The 23,207-nt window shown below is 35.2% G+C and overlaps 1 protein-coding gene across 1 annotated transcript in view; it reads right to left on the minus strand.

Annotated features, from left to right (window-relative positions):
- The window catches only part of RAB20 (RAB20, member RAS oncogene family), a 57,506-nt gene extending 34,931 nt beyond the window's left edge, over positions 1-22,575 (minus strand). The window contains exon 1 of the mRNA XM_003765737.4: positions 22,430-22,575. Coding sequence (XP_003765785.2) covers positions 22,430-22,562 — 133 coding nt within the window. The 5' untranslated portion in view covers positions 22,563-22,575. The remainder of the gene's footprint in view (positions 1-22,429) is intronic.
- Positions 22,576-23,207: the final 632 nt, after the last annotated feature.

Here is a 23,207-nt window from a genome sequence, read left to right on the forward strand (position 1 = left end):
AAATTGAAACTATTTCTAGTCATATGAAAAGATGCTCCAAGTCATTATTAATCAGAGAAATGCAAATTAAGACAACTCTAAGATACCACTACACACCTGTCAGATTGGCTAAGATGACAGGAAAAAATAATGATGATTGTTGGAGGGGATGCGGGAAAACTGGGACATTGATGCATTGTTGGTGGAGTTGTGAACGAATCCAACCATTTTGGAGAGTAGTTTGGAACTATGCTCAAAAAGTTATCAAACTGTGCATACCCTTTGATCCAGCAGTGTTACTACTGGGATTATATCCCAAAGAGATTATAAAGAAGGGAAAGGGACCTGTATGTGCACGAATGTTTGTGGCAGCCCTTTTTGTAGTGGCTAGAAACTGGAAACTGAATGGATGTCCATCAGTTGGAGAATGGCTGAATAAATTGTGGTATATGAAAATTATGGAATATTACTGTTCTGTAAGAAATGACCAACAGGATGATTTCAGAAAGGCCTGGAGAGACTTACACGAACTGATGCTGAGTGAAATGAGCAGGACCAGGAGATCATTATATACTTCAACAACAATACTAGATGATGACCAGTTCTGATGGATCAGGCCATCCTCAGCAACGAGATCAACCAAATCATTTCTAATGGAGCAGTAATGAACTGAACTAACTATACCCAGAAAAAGAACTCTGGGAGATGACTAAAAACCATTACATTGAATTCCCAGTCCCTATATTTATGCACACCTGCATCTTTGATTTCCTTCACAAGCTAATTGTACAATAATTCAGAGTCTGATTCTTTTTGTACAGCAAAATAATGTTTTGGTCATGTATACTTATTGTGTATCTAAGTTATATTTTAATATATTTAACATCTACTGGTCATCCTGCCATTTAGGGGAGGGGGTGGGGGGGGTAAGAGGTGAAAAATTGGAACAAGAGGTTTGGCAATTGTTAATGCTGTAAAGTTACCCATGTATATATCCTGTAAATTAAAGGCTATTAAATAAAAAAAATAAAAATAAAAATAAAAAAAAAAAAAAAAAAAAAAAGACATATTTAGGTAGCTACCCACTTGGGGATGATTGATGAGGTAAGTTTTCCCTCATATCAAGCCAAAATCTATCCCTCTGAAATGTTTATTTGTGTACCCTCAATCAAATGTGAGACAATTATAATAATAAAAATAATAACTGTTAAAAAAAAAAAAAAAAAAGAAATATTTGGGACAATCCAATTTAGAAAAGAACTCACAGACTATGTAGTCTAACCTAATCTGCACTTGATGAAGAATCCCTCTTACAATATATCCCAAAGTGCTCACCCATAAAGAATTTTTTAAATTATAGCTTATTATTTTCAAAATATATACATGGAGAACTTTTGACATTCATCCCTATAAAACACTGTTTTCTAATTTTTTCCCTCCCTTCCCCTCTTCACCCAGGCGGCAAGTGATCCAAAATATGTTAAATATGTATGATTCCTCTATATATATTTCCACAAATATCATGTTACACAAGAAAAATCAGATTCAAAAGGAAAACAACAAAATGCAAACTAACAACAACAAAAAGAGTGAAAATACTATGCTGTGGTCCACATTTAGGTCCCACTATTCTCTCTCTGGGTACAGATGGCTTTCTTTATCACAAGACCATTGGAACTGGTCTGAATCTCCTCATTGTTGACAAGAGCCACATCCATCAGAATTGATCATCATATAATCTTGCTTTTGCTGTGTATAATGGTCTCCTGGTTCTGTTCATTTCACTCAGCTTCAGTTCACGTAAGTCTCTCCAGGCCTCTCTAAAATCATCCTGCTGGTCATTTCTTACAGAAAAATAATTTTCCACAACATTCATATACCATAACTTATTCAACCATTTGCCAACTGATGGGCATCCACTCAGTTTTCAGTTTTTTGCCATTACAAAAAGGGCTACCACAAACATTTTTACACATGTGAGTTCTTTTTCTTCCTTTATGATCTCTTTAGGACACAAGTCCAATAGAAATACTGCTGGATCAAACTACCCATAAAGAATTGCAACAAGGGAAAAACCATTGCCTCTCAAGGTAACCTATTACACTTTTATATAGCTCTAATCGTCAAAAACATTTGTATATACATTAAGCAGCACATTATGATGGTAAGAGAGATGAATTTGGGTTTGAAGGCCAATGCTGCCAGTTGGAAAATTCAATTAACCTCTCTGGTTTAGTTTCATTATTGCTAAAAAGAGAAGGTTGTTACTCGATGAAATCTGAAGTCTCTTGAAATCCTAATCCAAACCATGTTCCTGTAAATATTATCCACTGTAAATATCATGCTCCTGATGATGGTAACATTTAAAATGTATCCTTATTAAATTTCACCCTACTTCAGTTTTCCCATTATTCTAACCTGCTGAGATTTTTAAAAATGGATTAGTTGGTGAATAAGACCTAGTCCTTCCCTCTAGAGCCACTCTTCCATAATAGTCCTTCCTTCATGTCCTAAGAGAAGACTAATCGTGTTTAAATCTTTTCTTCTCTTGTTATGCCACAGTTCTCTTTAACTGTCCTGGCTCAGTTTCCCTGTACGAGTTTCCCTTATCTCAGTCTCCCTAACTATTTCCCTAAGCTGTTAACCCCCCTCCCCCTTCTGGTCTATTAAGATTGGGAACCATTTGCTCTAAGGTTATAAATTGTTAGCACAAGCAGGATAAACAAGAGAGTGTAACTCCTGACTCTTTCCTGTCCTCAAGAATTTACAATATCCCTCTAAAATCTTCCAAGATACCTCACTGACATCTTTATCTCTGTGTATTCAGACATCCTGTCTCTGGGTTTTTAGGATTTATGGTCTCCCCCCATCCTGACAGAAGTTTTCCCAAGCTTCTTACCCCTTCTTTGTTTCTAAAAGGTATTTAAGAAGTTGGGTTTCTCCTATTCATTGCTGGAGGCTGTATGCTAGATGCTGAACGCTGGATTCCTTGAGATGACAGTCTCCTCCAGCCCTGGGACCAACATGGATTCCTTGGTCCCAGTATATCTTTATCTCTGCCTGACTGGATAATTTGAGATGAGAGTCCTGTCTAGTCAATTATACTCTCCAATTAATAAAATATTAAAAAGCTCTCTAATCTCTCTCCTGCCTCAGTTTCTCTGGCATTACACTCTAGGGTGCTCTAATTTTATCATCATCCTTATCTTCTCTTCTGTTCATGACTTAGAATGTTTGTTTTCTCTAAAATATACTATCTAGATCAAGGGGCATCTTGTCTCCCTTAATGAAGCTTAGGATATTACTACTGGTTTTTTGGTGTTTGTTTTTCTAGCTTTAGATAGAATATTAGATTTAAAGCAGAGAAGGTGAGAGCAGCTAGTAAATGCAGTAGATGGAGCACTGGGCTTGACATCAGGAAGACTTATCTTAATGTGTGTCAATGGATAAGTCACTTTACCCTCTTTGCCTGAGTTTCTTTGGAGAAGGAAATGGCAAACTCCAGTATCTTTGTTGAAAAGAATCTGGTACACAAAACTCAATAGCAAAGGGAGGGACAGCTAAATGAGGCAGTGGATAGATCACTAGCCTGAGAGTCAGGAGAAGCTGAGTCATTCAATACTTCCTAGCTAGTGTGATCATGATTCCCTTGCCAAAACACACATATACACACAAACACACACACACACCAATGGAAAGATATATCTGACAAATTATTAGATATATAAACATAAGAAAAACACTTAACCTTTTCTATAGCTAGCTAAGTGCTTTACATTAATTTTCTCATTTAATCCTCACAACAACTACTATGAGTAGGTATTATCGTTATCCCCATTTTATAGATGAGAAACTGAGGCAAACAGAGATTAGAGAATCAGGGGTCCTCAAACTTTATAAACAGGGGGCCAGTTCACTGTCCCTCAGACTGTTGGAGGGCGGACTATAGTAAAAACAAAAACTTTGTTTTGTGGGCCTTTAAATAAAGAAACTTCATAGCCCTGGATGAGGGGGATAATTGTCCTCAGCTCCCGTATCTGGCCTGCGGGCTGTAGTTTGAGGACCCATGGATTAGATGATTTATCCACTATCACATAGCTAGTGTCTGAAGTGAGATTTGAACTCAGATCTTCCTAACTCCAGGCCCAACACTTTATCTATTATATTATCTATCTGTAAAATAGGAATCTTACTTATAAGATCTACCTCACAGAGTTATGAGACTTAAATGGAAAAAAAATTTAAATGATTTACAAACAGTAAAGACATATGTCTATTATTATGATGATTATTAGCATTATGCCATACTGCTGACTCACATTGAGCTTTTAATCCACTTTTTAAAAAAATAGATACTCTTACATGTGGTCTGGCCACGCACCTCTCATTTCTGTGCTTGGATAGCTGATATTCTGAATCTGATGGTAGCATTTAAAATTTATCCCTATTAAATTTCACCCTACTTCAGTTTCCCCATTATTCTAGTCTATTGAAATCTCTTAAAACTGAATTAGTTGAATGAACATCACTTTCTATTTATCCTGGGTGAATAAGCAAGGAACCATTTTCAAGGTTATTCTTGAACCAGCTGTCTAAATATTATACTCTTCAAATTGGGACTATTAAAATACAGGCACATAAAATACTCTGATGAGACCAGACAAAAAAGAAAAACTTTTCAGAAAATATTGTTTAGGTTGAGAAATGTTTCTTATATTAACAAAACAAAGCTAATTACTTTTTAAAATGAAAATAAAAATTCATTTTTAATTGATAATTTTAAAAGTTGTGTATTATTAAAATAATGTCAAGCATACAATCTATATGAAATGAAAGCAGTTGCTCAAATAATTCACTCAAGATAAAAAGGGAATCAATCAATGGGAGTAGGAATTTTTTTATGAAATACTTTTGATAAAGATCTAATATTTAAGACATATAGGCAACTAATAGAAATATAGAAAAATAACCAGTTCTCAAAAAATTATAAGCTATTAGTAACCATATGAGAGAATGTTCTATATAATTAGTAATAAAAAAAAAAGGGCAAATCAAAACAAATCTAAGATTTTGCCTTAAATAAATTTGGCAAATTGGCTAAAATAGGAAAAAAGAGAGAAGTCACTCTTAGGTTGTGCAAAAACAGGCACACTAATGCTTTGTTTAGGCAAACCTGTGAACTGATAAGATCCTCTAAAAAGCTATTTGGAATTATGCAGAGGAAATGACTAAAAGATACATATCCTCTGAACTAGGAGCTAGACACTGCTAGGCATACTGCATGTCAGTGACAAAAACAAGGACTCCATATGCTTCAAAATATTAATAACAGTATTTTTCATAGTAACAAAGAACTAGAAATAAAGTAGATGAATATTGGTTGGGAATGACTAAATAAATTGTGGTATGAGAATTATAATACTATATTTTAAAGTAATAATGAATATGATGAATATAGAGAAGCATAGAAAGACTTATATGAACTGGGGAAGTGTGAAGTAAGCAGAAACATGAAAATATTATACACAATGATTACATTGAAGCAAGTGAAAAACAACAACTATAACAACAAAGCAATAGAAACTCAGTGTTGCAAAATTATAATGACCAGTTTGATCCTCCTGAAAAAGTTTGATCTAGATATGAGAAGATACTTCAGTTGGCCACCTTTGTAGAAATGGAAATTCACAGGTATGAACACTGTTTACTGTCATAATGTCTGGCTTTTTCAGTGTTTATTAGTTTTGCTGAATTTTTTTTCTCTATTTCTTCTTTCTGAAAAAAATTCTTTGTTATAGGGGATTATTCTCTGGAACAGGGAGGAGGAAATATATAGAGAAAAATATAGTCAATGGACAAACAATAGAATTCAATAAAAATCTATTATATAAAAGAAATGAAATGTTGCAAAAATTATAATGGCCAGCTGGGCCCTAAAAAAGACATGGTTCCTTCTCAAGAATGGAGAAGCAGAAGTCCATGAATGTGGAGTAATGCAAAAAATGCCAGAGTAGTTTGAGATGTTAATTAGATTTGCAGAAACTTTTTTCTTTCTCTTTTTTATTCTTTTTTGTATGAGATGGTTCACTAAGGGACAGTCCTAGGAAAGAACAAGGAAGAAATACGAGGGGAAATGTAGATGCTGCAGCAACAAAATACATCAATAAAATTTTTTGAAGTAAATCTGTAGAATAAGTAAAAAAAGATAAGTCAATTTTCTCTAAGTATGAAAGAGTCCTTTGTGACTCACATTATAAAAAATAGCTTCCTCTATGTGATAAATAGCGATGTACTCACATTGTTCATACACATTTTAATGACATTGATACTAAAACAAATCAGAGTCACTAAAGTGCCAGTTTTATAAAGCAACCATGTAATGTAGACTACAGGCCCAGGTTTGTTTACCATAAATACATCAGTATGTGCTAATATATGAGCTGTTTTGCAAGATTCACTGCAATACTATTTTCAACATTAATTTCATGTGCACCATAAATATGGAATTTGACACATTATCAGAGACAATAAGACAACTAATTCTCCTCACTCTTATGTTCCATTTTTCCTAAAGCTATAGCCAATTTCATTAACAAACATCTGAGAGCCAAAAAAAGGACAATACATGACCATATACTAAGAATTATGGGGAAATGAGACCCATCTCTATCTCCACAAATTCCATGGAAGAGCACGGACCGTTTCATTTTTTTTCCTCTCTTTTCCAATAACTGCTACAGTAAGTAACTAAAGTAGAGAACAAAAGATTTGGATTTGTAGACTTGAGTTTGAAAACTTATTCATGCGTTTATCTTTGGGTAATCATAAACAAATAGCCAGTTAAAGTCTTTAAAAATCTTAGTTTCCTCATCTGTAAAATGGAAGTAATAATATTTGCACTCTTGGCTCATGAGGTTTTATAAACCTGAAAGTGTATAATGTCATAGTTAAAGTGCTGGACTTGAATTCTGAAAGACCTAGATTCAAATTTTGTCTTTAATATTTATTATTTGGGTGACAAGTTACTTAATCTCTTTCAACTATAGCTTCTACATCCATAAAATCCATACTGCCTATAAGATTATTATGGCTCAGGTGATATAATGAAGGTGAAGTCCTCTGCAAACCTTTTTAAAAACATTATAAAATGTCGATAGACATTTTGATTGGACCTTATTAACTGCTTGTTGAATCTGAATCTTAACTCTAGTAGGAGATATTTTGTTACTCTCATTATAACAATAGAAGGCAGTATATGGTAAGTGTCACAAGAGAGATACAAAGTGATTCTTCTTGCTGGAATGAATGCCACTACATTGAAGCTCATCTCTGAAGGCCAGTACAAGATTGAGACAAGCAGAGATGGGAGGAAGGGCATTTCAAGTGTAGGGAATACATTAAGCAAAAATGAGATAATTCTGGGAAAAGACACATGTTCATTGGGCTTGAATATAAAGTCCATTGAAGAATAGTGGATAGGAAAGGTTGGAAAGAACTTAAACTTTGAATTTTAATCTGAGAAATCTAGAGCTTATTCAATAAGCAAGAAGGCACCACAGCAAGTTTTTAGTTATGGAACAACCAATCAATGCATTTAAGAAATTATTTTTATGATATATAAAATGACTCCCTTCATTAAAGTACTCTTGTGACACATTGCTTCATATAAATAGGTGAGCCTGGATTTGCAAAAGCTATCTATGTCAGTACAGAACAAAATGCAAAAATTTTTAAGTACCACCCAAGGGCTACCTTAATTTATTAAAGAGTTCACCTTATTGATTTATCACCAAGTGATGATTTTTCATTTTTTGACTTAAAAAATCTAAAATATTTTAGTGAGAGAAAAATACCCATTCCAATGAAATAGCAAATCAAAATAAAGAGAAGGTGTATTAGGTAGGGTAGAAGAACATGAAGATAGGAAAATTATATAAGAAAACTATTTCAACAGTATGGTAGAGAGAGAGAAAGAGAGAGAGAGAGAGAGAGAAAGAGAGAGAGAGAAAGAGAGAGAGAGAGAGAGAGAGAGAGAACTAGGAATAAAATATGAATGAAAGACATAATTTTCACTGTGACACTGAAATTTTACTCAAAGTAGTAAGTAGGAATGAAAAAGCACAGAATCATCTCTTTTTGTACCCAATGACTTTGCCCATTACACTTCCACTACTCATTTGATGAAACAGTAGAAACAAATTTAAAATAGAAAGTCAATCAACATGAATCATAATCCCTGTATTTCTAGGGTAAACTTTTACAAAAGTCTAATGAAGTATGAAATTGTCTTCTCAAGTGCATTAAATGTAATCCAGGTATAATGTAATAATCAACTACTTGACCTTAATTAGTTGTTTCACCTGAATCAACAATATGCTGAGTTTTAATAATTCCTCCTAGCTATAAAATGCCTAAGGTGACTAGGAGAGATAGGCCAAACAAGATATGAGATTTCCTTATATAAGGGGCTGTTCTGGTTATGACCATTATACTCTGAAATTAGCCAGACCTGGCTACTGCTGTAGACTTCAGACTGTTTTATCTAACACAAGTAATATTAGGCTATAGATTTATGCTCCAGCAATATTGAAGTAAGAAACATTAGAAAAATTAAGAATGACTGAAAAAAGTCATAGAGTACTGGGGTGCCTAATCAGAGTCCCATATATCTTTTTTCAAGGAATCACTTTTTTAAGTGACTTGTCACCCAAATAATAAATATTAAAGGCAAAATTTGAATCTAGGTCTTTCAGAATTCAAGTCCAACACTGAAAGGAATCAGCATCAATAAGGTACTTTTACCTGGAGTCTTCAAAAGCAATGTTTAGCTTCTAGCACTGAAACTCCCCAAGATCTTCATCCTGGACTCCCTAAATCAAACAAAGTTAATTCTTATAATTATGGGGGGGGGGGAGAGTGAGAATGGTAATGGGAAGAGGGAGAAATAGAAGGAGAGAATCAGTATGGAAAAATTTTCCCACTCAATACAAATGATCAAAGGCAAGTTTGTTCAGAACCCAACAAAGCAAAATGGGAAATAGATGATACTTCAATTCAATCCTCATTATTACACAATCATCTTCACTATGTGGAGTGCTGGGGTTAGAAAGACAAATCAAAACAGTGGACTTGAAATTGGAAGACCTGAGTTCCAAGTATTGCAATGACTAGGTGCAAATCACGGGCAAATCATGGGCAAATCACTTAGACTTTCTGATCTTTGTCTTTCTCACCTGTAAAAGAGAGTAGGATTGCACTACAGAGAAGACAACCTGGGCTAAAATCTTGCTTCTCTAACACACATTCTGTGTGATCCTGGACAAGTTATTTAACTTTCAGTGTACCAGGAAATTTTCTTTGGCTCTAAATTGAAGAAGACCCATCAATCTGCATAAAGATTGACATTTTCCCATATGAATAAAATCAGAAGTACAGACTAAAAACAAAGAATAATAGTCATTGCTTTCACTACCTTGTTTTGAAGCAAATTTTCTGTAAAGTAATAATAAAATGTGAGTTACTCTTATGTATCAGTTGTGGCATATAAAAATAAATAGAAGTGATCCAAGTCAACCCCATCATTTTTGTTGAGCAAACTGAAGACTAAAAAGATTAAAAAATTTGACCCAAATCATAATTAGAGGTAGCCTATCACTCTAATTTTTTTTAATTGATAGTGATTAAATTGGTATTGGGAATTCCCAGGGATGAAACTCCCTTTATAAATAATATCTATTATACCATTTTAGAATTTTAGAAATATGTTGGGGGCACTAAGAAGTTAGGTATGTGTCAAAAGTGGAACTTGAACCCAGGTTGTCCTGATTCTATGGCTGTCTAGAAGTTACTATATATGTTGCCATGTCATTTAACACCCTTTCAAATGTTGTGATATGATGGAAAGAAGACATGCTCTAGAGCCAAGGAAATCAATGGGTAGGTATATAGCCAGTCGCTGATGCTTATCACCTGCAAGACTTTGGGCAAGGTTCATAAATTCCCTGGGCATCAGTTTCTCCAAGTATAAAATGAAGGGGTTGGACTAAAATGGTCTTTCAGCTCTAGATTCATGGTCCTGTATTTCCCAAATATCAAACCCTTAGACGTCACCACAGCAATTTCACCCAGTAAAGGGCCTCCTTGCTAAGCTCTAGCATGTTACATCTCAGCTCCACATTCTACACTGTCTCTGCCTTGGCTTCCAATGACTTCTGAAAAATCCCAGTCAGGTTTTCCAAAGTTAAAAGTGTTAATTTTCACTAATACTTGGGAGATGTCTAAATTTCTCATTTAGGAAAGAGAGCAATGGTAATGGCTTAAATTCTGCAAAACTGGATTTAAGTGTCTGTCTCTTACTGAATGTATTGTAAGCAAGTCATTAGGCCCCTACAGGCCTGATTTCCTAATCAAGGAAAAATGAGGCGGGGTAGACAATGACTCTAGGCAAGTCACTTAAACACCGATTTAATTCACTAGGGAAGGAAATGGCAAACCATTCTAGTATCTTGACTAAGAAAACCCCATGGACAATAGTGATATGATATGGTCCATAGAGTCATGAAGAGTTGAACATGACTGACTGTGAAGAAAAATAAATGATCTCTACAGACTCTTCCAGTCCAATGATTCTGTCATTTTCTCCATTCACACACCTTCATATCAATTTTAGAATAACTAAATTTGAATAAGTTTACAGAACTTAATAATTCAGTATTTCATATCATAAATGCCTAGGTCAAAAAGTAGATGGGATAGATAGAACATGGTACCTGGAATAAGAATAAGTTCAAACAAATTGGATTCCAGACACATCATGGCACTTATTGTGTGCCAGGCACTGTGCTAAGTACTTTATAATTATTATCTCATATGATCTTTACACCTTTAAGGTAGGTGCTATTTTTATTTCCATTTTACAGATAAGGGAACTGAAGTAGACAGAGATTAAGTGACTTGCAGAGGATCTCACAGCTAGCAAGTATCTTCAGCTAGATTTGAAATCAGGTCTTTCTGATTCTAGGCCTAGCATTCTATCCACTGTGTTACCTACATGATTAGATCATGACCTTAAGCAAATCATTTAACTTCTATCTACCTCAGTTTCCTCTTCTGTAAAATGGGGATGAACATAGTATCTAACTCCAAGGGTTACTGCAAGGATGAAATGAAGTAAGATTTATAAGGCATTTTGCAAACCTTAAGTTTTATATTAATGATAACTATTATTGTTGTTATAGTAATTTTTGAATGTGTCTTAGCTTCCTCTACTAGAGTCTACATTCTTAATGGGGAAGAGATCGAATCTTACTTATTTTTCTAGACTGCTGAGAAGTAATTGCTGAGATGAAGTGAATTAAAAGTTGGCCTTGGAATCAGGAATATCCAGGTTCAAGTCCTTCCTCAAACACAACCTAGCTGAGTGACCCTGTAGGTCAAAGAGTAGTTGTGGATTTACTTAGAGGGTGGATCTGCTTTGGAAGAGGGGATTGCCCCATCAGGAACTGCTTACACAAATGAAATCACAGGTCCAGCTCCCTCCCCAAAGTGGCAATAATCTGAATCTCCAGGAGTACCTAAAAATATTTGTGGAGCTAATAAAATAATGAAAAGAATCTATCCAATTCATCCATTCCCTCAAGAACCATCCCAATGATGTGTTTGATGTAGGCACTAAATGATGTGTTCAGGAGTTCCAAATGATATGTTCAAGGTTGCACCAAATGTGGGGGGTCAGTCATGTGAATAATTCACAATGGCCATTCTCATTTTTAGTATGATTCTTTTTTTAAACATGTGCAATTCTTCTCTTATATATTTCCATAATTACGCTGCACAAGAAAAATTAAACCAAAAAGGAGAAACACGAGAAAGAAGACAAAAAGCAAGCAAACAACAGCAAAAGTGAAAATACTATGCTGTGATCCACACTTAGGCCCCACAGTCCTCTCTCTGGGTACAGATGACTCTCTCTATTACAAGTCCATTGGAACTGAATGATCATTCTCTTTAGTAAAAGATGTATTTATTTAGGAGAAGAAGTTACAGACAAAATAAAGAAATATAATCGATATCAGGAGTGGTAAATATGAAACAGTTGGGAAAGCATATAGTTAGCAAGGAAACGAATTTTAACAATTAATGATAGAAAAGACAAGTTCCCTAGTAGAACTTACAATTAACCAGGAAAAAGGAAACACCCCATGAGATTGGAGTATGCCCTTAACTGACAACCTAACTCATAAAAGAAATTTAGTACCTTAAAAGTGGTGTTAGTTATAATAAGGAGAAAGAATAGAGGCATGGTGGGGAATGAGACAGAGTGCCATGTTGAGCTAAACCCAAAAGAGGTTCAGCAAAAATGATGTGAGCCATGGACAAATTTATAGGTAAAACTTAATCTCAGGAGTTTGACATAACTTGGATTTCTGACTGGATGACCTCCACAGAGGGTGGTTAAAAGTTAAACTGAACCCCATCAGTGCCTTTCCCTGTTTGCTTCAGGGAGTAATTCCATCAATACTTCAATCTTTCTCTATCAACCCTGTCTAGTTACTCAGGACCTCATCATGAATATTACAAAATTTTCAAAAACAAATTCAAATAGCATTTAGGGCAGAAGCATCTCCCTCAATCTGTCTGAATACTTCTATCACCATTTTTGGCCCCTTTGAAGGACAGATGGATGTGTAGATACAATAAAGCTCACCTAATGATTTTTTTCCAAGTACATATTGTTTAGGTAGTTCATCTTTTTAATGTCTCTCTCCTAGATCTCCCCTTTATAAAATAAGCCACAAAATAAGCTCTCTTCTAGGACAGCACTCAATTATGGGCCCAAGAATATCTATATATCTACAGGCAGAAATAGTAGCTAAGGTTTATGAGCTGTTCTTAACAGGCCACCAGCAATCACATTTTTTTTTCTTTCCTAGATCAGTTTTGATAATTCACCTTAGGTCACTGGAGGCAATGAAGGATTTCTTAGCCTAAAGCTATAGCTTGTTAAATATAGTATCTTCTTATAGAATGCAAATAGAAAGTCCCTTATAAAGAGAAACTAAAGCAGTTCAAATTTTGGATGAAATCCAAGATTGGGGCAATCCAGATGTAAAGTTTTAAGAACCAAAGTTTAGTACAAATATTTCTATCTCTACTTTTTAGGCTCAGGTTTAGGTTTGGGAAAGACTTCGTAGTCAAATAAAAAGGAATATAATCTTATTATTTCCCTGTGTCACCTCTAGAATTGGGAATTCAATTCAACCATTTTTAAGTGTTCCCCCTTCTTCCTCATATACAAAGCATATATAGAGTTTGGGGGGTAAAGTTAAAAAACCTCAAAGCCAAAAAACAAAACAAAACAAAATTAAAAATCCTCAAAATTCCTGGCCTGAAAAAGCTAACTATCTACTAAATAAGGAAGGGATTCTTAACCTTTTTTTTGAATTATGGATCCCTTGACAATAATGATTTAAAATTCATAAATTAATATACATTGTAATTCAAAGAAAAATAACTAAAATACAACTATCAAATTGTATTTTTTTTTAAAAGATCATGGACCCCTGACTGAGAATATAAGAAAAATTACAATATAGTGAGAGCAAAGGAGATGCAGAAAAAGCTGATCTAGGAAAATTTAAGAGACAAATCACCTTTGGTGGGCAGCAGGAAACCCTTACCATAGAACTGACTCCTAAGTTAAATAGGAGATGCATTCCAGACAAGGAAGATGGTTACTCAGTCATTTCAATTCAATTCATTTAAGTTTTTACTATGCGCCAGGCACTTTGATACTTTTGGGAATCCAAAAAACAAAACAAGCAAAGAAATAAAAAATCACAGATCCTGATTTCAAGATTCTTACATTCTACAGAGATAAAATTTGTAAAGCACTTAGCATAATATCTGGCACGGGGAAGACACCTAATAAATACTGAATTCCTTTCTTCCTTCATCCCTCTCTCTTTTCTTCCTTCCTTCTTCTTTCTTTCTTTTCTTCTTTCCTTCCTTCCTACCTGCCTGCCTCTAAGGAGATGATATATATCAATATAAAGTAATATGGGGAAGAGGGAAAAGAGGTAATAACTAAGAGGGGTGAGGAAAGGCCTTTTTAGAAAGTGGCACTTTAATTGAGCCTTTAAGAATTTGGAAGATCAAGAGTCAGGGGTAAAAAGAGAAGAGTATTTCAGGTATGGGAGACAACCTATACAAAGGTAAGGAAATGGATAATGGAATGTTCATAATCCAGATAACAACAAATAGATCTAAAGTTTAGTTGTAGCATAGAATGAATGAGCAATCTGGAATGATAGGCTGGAATCAAAAAAATAAAGCACTTAATATAGTAAACAAATCTGCAGGCAATAGTGAATTATTGCAGAGTATTGACCAAAAGAATGTCACGACCAGATCTGTGATTTAGAATAAAAGGAGACAAAATAGAGGCAAGACAACCAAGTAGCAAACTATTGCAGTACAGTTAACATCCCTGATCTTCCATAAATCTTCCTCAAGGGAAACATGCAACATGCAAAGAGTCTTCCAAGCTTCTCTTCACATTGCCTTAATGGCATTAGTCTCCTGAAGTATCTATTGTCTTGTTCCTAACACTAATTGAAAGGACCATCTTTTTCCCCTCAGAGAGACATTTTTCTCTGCTATCATTTCTACCATTTCTCTCTTATGTAATTACTCCTTTGTAATGTAATACAGCCTATTCGCACTAACTATTCATGCCCCTTTCCTTTGCCTTTGAGTGATCTTCAACTTCAGCTCTTTGGACCTATGAGTTATGAAAACTTACAGCCACAGGAACCATAAGAACATGAGAATGCATGATAAGAACACTGATGTCAAAAAGATAGACCTTTGGGACAGCATATCTAGGCCTTAAACTATATTATAAAGCAGTTTTTATCAAAACTATTTGGTAATAGTTAATTTTAAAATAGATCAATGGAACAGATTAGACAAAAAAGATTCAGAAATAACTGAATTCAAATCAAACTTTATTTATAAATTTGGGAACATAAATTACCTAAAAAAAGAACTCATTATTTGGAAAAAAAACTTCTAGGAATTCTAGAAGGTAGTCTGGAAGAAATTAAGTTTAAACTATCATCTTATAACATATAGAAGGATAAACAAAAAATGGACATGGAACCTAAATATTGAATATCATACCATTAAAAAAAAAAAACCTTGATCATACAGCTTTCTCAGCTATGTATAAGAAATGAAAAGTAAGTATAGAGGCCACTGTGAAAGAGAAAGAAGAGAAAGAGAGATAGGGGCAGAAATAAAGAGATAGAGAAAGCATTTTGATTACATAAAATTTAAAAACTTTTGCATCAAAAAAATTAATGCATAAGAAGGGAGATTATTGGGAAAAAATTGTATCAGATCTCTCAAACAAGGATTTGCTGCCCAAGATAAAGAAACATGTAACAGAAATATCTAAGGCCAAAAATAGCCATTTCCTGATAGACAAATGGTCAAAGGCTATAAACAAATACTTCTCAAAGTACTTGGTTAGTTTGTAGCAGAGTAGATAGTGCAATGAGCCTGAAGTCAGGAAGACCTAATTTCAAATCTCCATTCAAGACACTTACTAATTATGTGACCCTGGGAAAGTCATTTAACCCCTGCTTGACTCAGTTTCCCTGTTTGTAAAATGGGAATAACAAGAGCACCTACTTCCTAATGTTTTTGTGAGAGTCAAATAAGATAATGACAAAATGCCTACCTACATAAATGTTATTTATTATTCTCAAAAGACTTGCAAATTATTATCATCCATATAAATAATGCTCCAAATCACTTATAATAAGAGAAATGCAAATCAAAATAAAACTCAAAAAAATTGACAAAGGGGATAAAAGAGAAGAGTCAGTGTTGAAGGAGTTATAGAAAGATGGGCACACTGATAAACTGTTGGTGGCCCTGTGCAATTATTCCATAGGTCATTTTTAATTATGTCATAAAAATGACTAAAATGTCTTTATCCTTTAATCCAGAAATTCCATTTTTAGTTATATGCTCTATAGAGAGTAGTAATAAAGAAGACTCATTATGCACAAATTTATAATTTTTTTTATAAATAGATGCCTATCATCTAGGAAATGGTCAAACAAGTTGTGGTACATTAATAAACATGTTCTATTACTGTACTATAAAAAGATTATTATTATGAATGTAGAAAGATACCAAAAGATTTATATGAATTGATGCAAGGGAGAACCAAGAAAACAGAACCAAGAAAATAATATACACAAAGATGACCACAATGTAAAAGGGAAAAAAAACAACAACTAGACAACAGAAACCAAATATAGCAAAATTAGAAATTGCAGGAACCTCCTCCTGTTTTCTTTGTTGGGTTAAGGGGCTATGGATGTAGAACACTGAATCTAATGTCAGACTTTTCTCAGTATTTGTTTGCTAGTTTTGCTAAGTTTTTCCCCTCTTATTTTTTCCTTTGTTATTAGAGATTGTTCTCTGGAAGGGAATGGGAGTTATTGAGAAATTCAGGTGATATAAAAAAGCTATCAATAGCCAAGGCAAGATAATACATGTCTGTAATCCCTATTTCTGGAGAAGTTGAGGCTGGCAGATTGTTTGAGCTGGGGAATTCTGAACTGCAGTCGACTAATTTGACCAGGTATTCTCACTAAGTGTGGCACTAATACTGTATGCTTCTACCCTGCATATGAATAGATACATATATACATGCATACATATATACAGACACAAAGATCACAGTAATAATATGCTTTTTTAAAGTGGGCTTTTGTTCAAAGTCATTAAAAAAAAACAACAGGATAATTTTCTAAAGGCAATCCAGCTCACTTTTGTTTAACTTTGGAAACAATTCATTATTGATTTGTACTATGTACTGATAGAGTTCTAAAGATTTTCTAACCAACTGCATATCATCAACTTAACAAGCAGCCTTTATTTTCTTTGTTTTTCCTATGTGGTAATTACACAAAACTCTTTTGAGTAATTATAGCTCCCCTTTAGGAAAATCCACAATGTTCTTGGTGTTGAGGTAACCACCAAAATGTCATCCTTAAACAGGAACACTACAAGGACCTCACCATCTAAAAAATCAGTCCACTTGAATTTGAACTCTGTGCTAGATCTCTTCTATGACTATGGTTAACTCCTTTGGAAAAGCATGTGACTCGTGTATTTTTCCTTGATTGGTATTAATGAACTGAAGAATGTTGAAAAAAATTAGATAGATATAGATACACTATACATAACATACATATAGTTTCATCTTTCAAGGTATCTTGTATGAGTTATATGTATATCATACATATATAGTTTATAAATGTATGTAAATTATAATTTTATGTATGTAATATTGTGTATGTGTACACATATTGATGTGTGTAATTTTATGGATGGTATATATGTATGTAATAAAATTATAAAAGTCAACCAAAAAAAAGCACAATGGGATTTGTCTTCTACATCTTTTAGTCAATTGTGTAATGATAAAGATATGGTCTATTGTAGAATGTCACCTATAAGAACCAGTAGAACAATTTATACAACATCATTGTAAAGGCAAACAACTTTGAAAGACTTAGGAACTCTGATCAGTGCAGTAGCCAGCTACAATTTCAGAGGAATTGATAATAAACCATGCTGCTAATACTCTGATGATGGATCATGGATGATGGATTCAGGGTGCAAACTGAAATATATTTCCAATGAGAAAATTAGTTTAGCTTGACTGTGTATATTTGCTACAAAAGTTTCCTTGCCTTTTTGAGACAATTGAAAACAGGGGAAGTAGAAGAGGGAGAAAATAAAATTTTGTTAATTGGAAAGAATGAAATTACATTTTTTAAAAATATCACTTGCAAGCTTAACTATTCCATTTTGATACCCTCATCAGGCATGCCCTCCACGTGCATGTAGATTATTCTCAAAAAAATTTTGAAAAAATCTTGAAAAAAAAAAGTAATCCTTAACATTGGTAGTTACTAACAGTCTCTCAGTTACCTCTATTTGGTAACAACTGGGAATTTTTCAGTGCCTGGTATCCTTCATACTTTTATTTCACTAGGGAATCAAAATTTCAATGCCCTCAAAACTCCATTACCTCCAGTATAGAGTAGATTTAGTCCAGCTGTTTTTCTCATTCTGTTTTCTTTTGTGCTATTTCTACTTCCTCATAGAGTCCAAGAGGCACTATAATACATTCTAGTCCAAATGTGTTGGCTCCATTTTCCTTGATGATAAAGAGTCTGTTATATAAAGACTCTTTTTCAATTTTTCATCTATTTGTTGTTCCCTTTCAAGCCCATCCTTAAATGCTCTTGGAATAAATTTGTTTAGTTGAGTCTCCTGACAAGCTTTCTGTAAAATTGTTTTTCTCTCCATTGCTTCTTGATGCTTTATGGAGTAATACTGCTCATAATCTTTGTCTTAATGCAGACTTAGAAAGGTTCAAAATACCAAAGTCCAGAACAAGGAAATATGGAGTTCACAAGAAGACAGACTTAAATAGAGTAAGTCTTTTTATTGAGGGGAGATAAGAATTGAGAAAAGTCAGAGATGAAGGACACAAGGCAATCCAATGAGATCCTGGATAGGGTTAGGCAACCTGGTGGGGCACTGAAGGGAATGAGATTCATCAGTTAAGGTTTGGTTGTGTTTTGAAGATGCCTGAGGAATTGTTGACCAGATGCTACTCAAAACTCCCCTACAGGTAGAGAAGGGGCTTTGAACTCTTACTTTCAGAATTACTCTATCAGAGTGACTCAGGAATTTTGAGCTTCAAAACCAAGGCTTTTTCATTTATGGAATGAGGAGGCCATTGCTATTCTTTGTAATATTAGACAAATGAATTTATAGTCTAATCCCATGTTGTCCTTGCTTGTCATTCTCTCAATTTGTTAAGGAGATTGAGTGTTGGCTAACTGCAGTGGTTTATAAAGCCTAGCTCTCCCCTTTATGAGTGATTGATTTATATTGGATAAAATTCTGCTTGAAATTTTTGTTTAGGGTCACGAAGACCAATAATAAATTGTAATTATAGGCCAACTGCACCCAGTAGAGAGGAAATTCAAAAAAACTCCTGATTTTGTTAACAAGATAACCTATGATATCCATCTGGCTACAAGAGAATAATGAATGGAATGAGACATTGTTGGAGTTTTCACCAAGCATTAGAATAAAAGAACAATTCTCTTTTTCTTTTCTCAACGGTCTGTGAGATCAAAATTATTTTTAAAATAATACTAAAATAATGCTAAAAATTTTGAATGGTAAATTTTAATTGATATAACTCACATTAAAATGCTATGTGGGAAGAGATGTTTAAAAGTTTTTAAACCACTGTTATGGAGGACTTAGGAGACAAGAAGATCTGAGTTCAAACACTGCCTATGTGACCCTGGATAAGTCACCTAACTTCTCTGTGCCTCGGTTTACAAAATGAAGAGATTGGACTTCATGATCTGAGTTCCCGTCAAGCTCTACAGCTATGATTCTATAACCTTAAGGTGTTTCTGGAAAAGATGTGAGAATCCATTCCCTTAGAACTCCACCTGTCATCCTCCTAACTTTCTAAAAGTACTCCCTTTGGTTACCACTGCCCCACACCGACAGTTTCTACCTTTAGAATGTAAACTCTTTGAGGGAAGAGATTGTTTTCCTTTTGTATTTCTATTCCCAACGATTAACACAGAATTTGTGCTTATTAAATGATTTTTCATTCATTAATTCATTGACCCTGTATTGATGAGCTTAACTATGCCAGTTCTCAGACAACAGGATCACTGAGCCAGTATTTAAAGTCTTTTCAAGTTAAAACCTGTCAGAGTTTGTGCTTCATTGATATGACCTTCAAGAAATCAGGGTCACTTCCAAGAAACAAAAGTGATTCTAAATTCAGGAAATCAGTGATGTGGAAAGAGAGGAAGACTTTACTAACATATTGCCTAAGCTTTCCTCATTGCTCCTCCCAATACTGATACAAACACTTGGCATTCCCCAAACAACAACAACAACTACAACAACAACAACAACAACAACAACAACAAAAACAAAACAAAAAAAAAAAAACCCCGAAGCATCCAGGAAATCTGAGTGTACTGCAGCAGGAAACTGCAAAAATATCTAGGGCATCACATCAGCAGTATTTCAAAATTCTCTGGTGATTAATATGCTTGCTATAGATGTCCTTGCTTCTGATAAAGAAAATGCAAAAAGTGGTACTGAAATAAATTACAAGTGTTACTTCATATACTCTCTCAAGCTCAGTATTACATGATTCAGATATATCACAGTTTGAATAATGTCTCCAGAAACATACAAATTGCAGAAATTTGATATTGGCCTCTGAGGAGGGGACCCTTCCTTAACATCAGATCACAAAAGGGACTCTACTAAACAAAACTTTTCCCACCACCATCCCAAGTAAAAAGTAAATTCCTTGAGGGCTGGAACTATTTTCACATTTTGTATTTGTAGCTCAATACTTGCCCATAGTGTGCTGTTCAGTTATTTCAGTCATATCTGAATCTTCATGACCCCATTTGGAGTTTTCTTGGCAAAGATCCTGGAGTAATTTGCCATTGCCTTCTCCATATTATTTTACAGATGAGGAAACTGAGGCAAACAGGGTTAAGTGATTAGACACAATTAATATGTGTCTAAGGTCAGATTTGAACTCAGGAAGATGAGTATTCTTGACTCCAGGCATGGCACTCTAACCCCCATGCCACTTAGATGCCTGTTGAACTTAGGTGTTTTCATAAACATAGTTTATTTTGGATTAGAATTTTACATTATTCTCAGCAATAAGACAACAGAAGACCAATCCCAAAGCTGTCATTTAGGGATTTCCAAAAAATACTTATTGATTACATATAACTTCACCTCTGTAATTAAGACTGAAAATTTAAGAAAAGAATAAGGAGACAACATCCACAGGCTCAATGACTTTGTGTGTAAAATAAAAATAATGTCATACCTTGAAACTTCAAGGGGAGGGAGTTTTTATAGGCGTGAGTTTAGTTTCAAAGGAAAGAAACAAAAACTCCCTATTTTAGTCAGATCCTTATTTTTTTTAAAAATGCAAATACAGTGTGATCCTGAAGTTCATTAATTCAAATTCATTTGATTTAACCAATTTAAAAAACAGAGACAATTAAAATCGTGTTTACTCAGCAGAACTAGGGGCACACAGTTGGCAATTAAAAACCTTGGGCAGGATCTTTGTGCATTTGTCACTCTTTAAAGTGTTAGCATCAGAGATGCTACATCTAGAAGCTTCAACCACCAAAAAAAAAAAAGTGATACATTATTTCTTCATTTACTTGTTTCATTCTTTTCAGTGGGAATGGGCAATTATCAGTTCCACTCTGTAGACTTAGCAAATTGAGACCTAGGTTTAGACTCTAATAGTTACTTCTAAAAAAGTCATAAATCCCACCAAACAAGAAAAACCTCCCTCCCCCTTTTTTTTCTCTCTTTGTCTCTTCTCCAAATTCCCATAACTAAGAAAAAGGAAAAATCTCAAATAGTCTTTTTTTTTATCAGTGATAAAATAATAACAATAACAATAAGGTTATATACTTAGCACTGTCATATAGCATATAGAGAATAGCATTACAATTCAAGTTCAAGGACTATATTTCTTGGGCAGCTTCCATCTAGGGTCAATGAAGAGAATTACTAGGCAGATGAAATGAAATTACTCCCTGAAAAGAGTAACTTGACTAAGGAATACTTTAGCATAGGGTGTTCTTTCACCTTCCCAGAGATGCAGGGAAACCGAAAGAAAGGAAATTGTAAGAAAATATGGTTGAGAGGACAGGGAGAACGAGATCAACAAGGAGATAGATAGTGAGGAGTCTGCTAAGAAGCAGCCTAGTGCAATGAGAAATGCACTAAATTCGGTGTTAGAATACCCTAATTCGAACCAGATTCTGCTACGTATTTGACGTTGGGCAACCGACTTCAACTACTACGACCTCAGTTTCCAAGAAAAAACGACTGGGTTGAATTAATATTGCAAGATCTCTTAACCATCTCTAAATCCTGTGATTTCTCTACAGAGAGCCTTATCTTTAAGATCCTTTTCAACCTTCCCAAATTTCTACAGAAGTTCCTTCTCCCAGAATTGAGAAGAATATTGGTGTGGAATCAAATCAGCAAGCATTTATTGAGCCAGGCACTGAGCTGAAGCGCTGAAAATTCAAAGAAAAAGCGAAAATAATCTTTGCCCTCAAAGAGCTTAACCTTATGAAGGAAGATAACATAAACCCTAAATTCGAACTAGGCAGTGACTACCCGGGATGGGTAAACTTCACCTTTCTACCCTTGGAGTTTGGACCAGATGACCTCTGAGGTCTCTTCCAGCTTCTAAAGTTTTGGAAAAGAAAGAGCAAGGCTTCTCAGGGAGAAATCCGAGCGAGGCAGTTACCTGCAGTGTCCCAGATGGAAATGTTATAGGATCGCCACTGCTTCAGGTAGAAGGCTCCCCCGACCGTGCTGACAGTTTCTTGGAAGCGCCTTTCCATGTACCTGTGTAACAGCGACGTCTTGCCGACGTTCATGTCCCCTAACAGCAATCTTTTGCTGGTTTCCTATTTCCCAAAATAAGCCCGGACGGAGACGGGAAGCCTTTACCCTCACCCCGGGTCCGCTCCCAACAGACAGGTTGAATGAGGACCGGTTTATCCCGCTTCTGATCGTTCAGTTGTTGGGGGACTCCCTTCCCTCGGCTAGGCATAACCCCGGGATGTCCCCCGGGGCAACAAGGAATAAGTCTCTCCTGATAAGAGCAGTTTTGAGGAGTGACAAGTTCCGAGTTTCCCCTGCGGGGACTTTACCTCTGGGATCTCGAGGAGGAGGAGGAGGAGGAGGAGGAGGGTAAGGGGAGGACGAAGGAAGCCGGTTTCCCGCGGGGCGGGGAGCAAATCCACCCGATGCCCACGTCGGGGAGGGGGAAAATCAACCCACGGGTCGTCCCCAGATCCCCCTCAAACTTCATCCCCTCCTTCCTTCCTTTTTCAACCGGGTCCACCCCTGGGGCTTTTCAGTCCTCTTCCCAGCGGGGCTCAGCCCTGAACCGAGGACCCGCGCAATCTCATTTCCCCAACCGTATCCCGATCCCCAATTGCAGACTCAGAATTCTCCTTCCAACCACCCAACCCCCGGCGGGTTTGCGTTCTCTAAAGATGAGTAACCTTCCTTCTTTA

This window comes from Sarcophilus harrisii, chromosome 3, assembly GCF_902635505.1.
Source record: "Sarcophilus harrisii chromosome 3, mSarHar1.11, whole genome shotgun sequence".
NCBI lineage: Eukaryota > Metazoa > Chordata > Mammalia > Dasyuromorphia > Dasyuridae > Sarcophilus > Sarcophilus harrisii.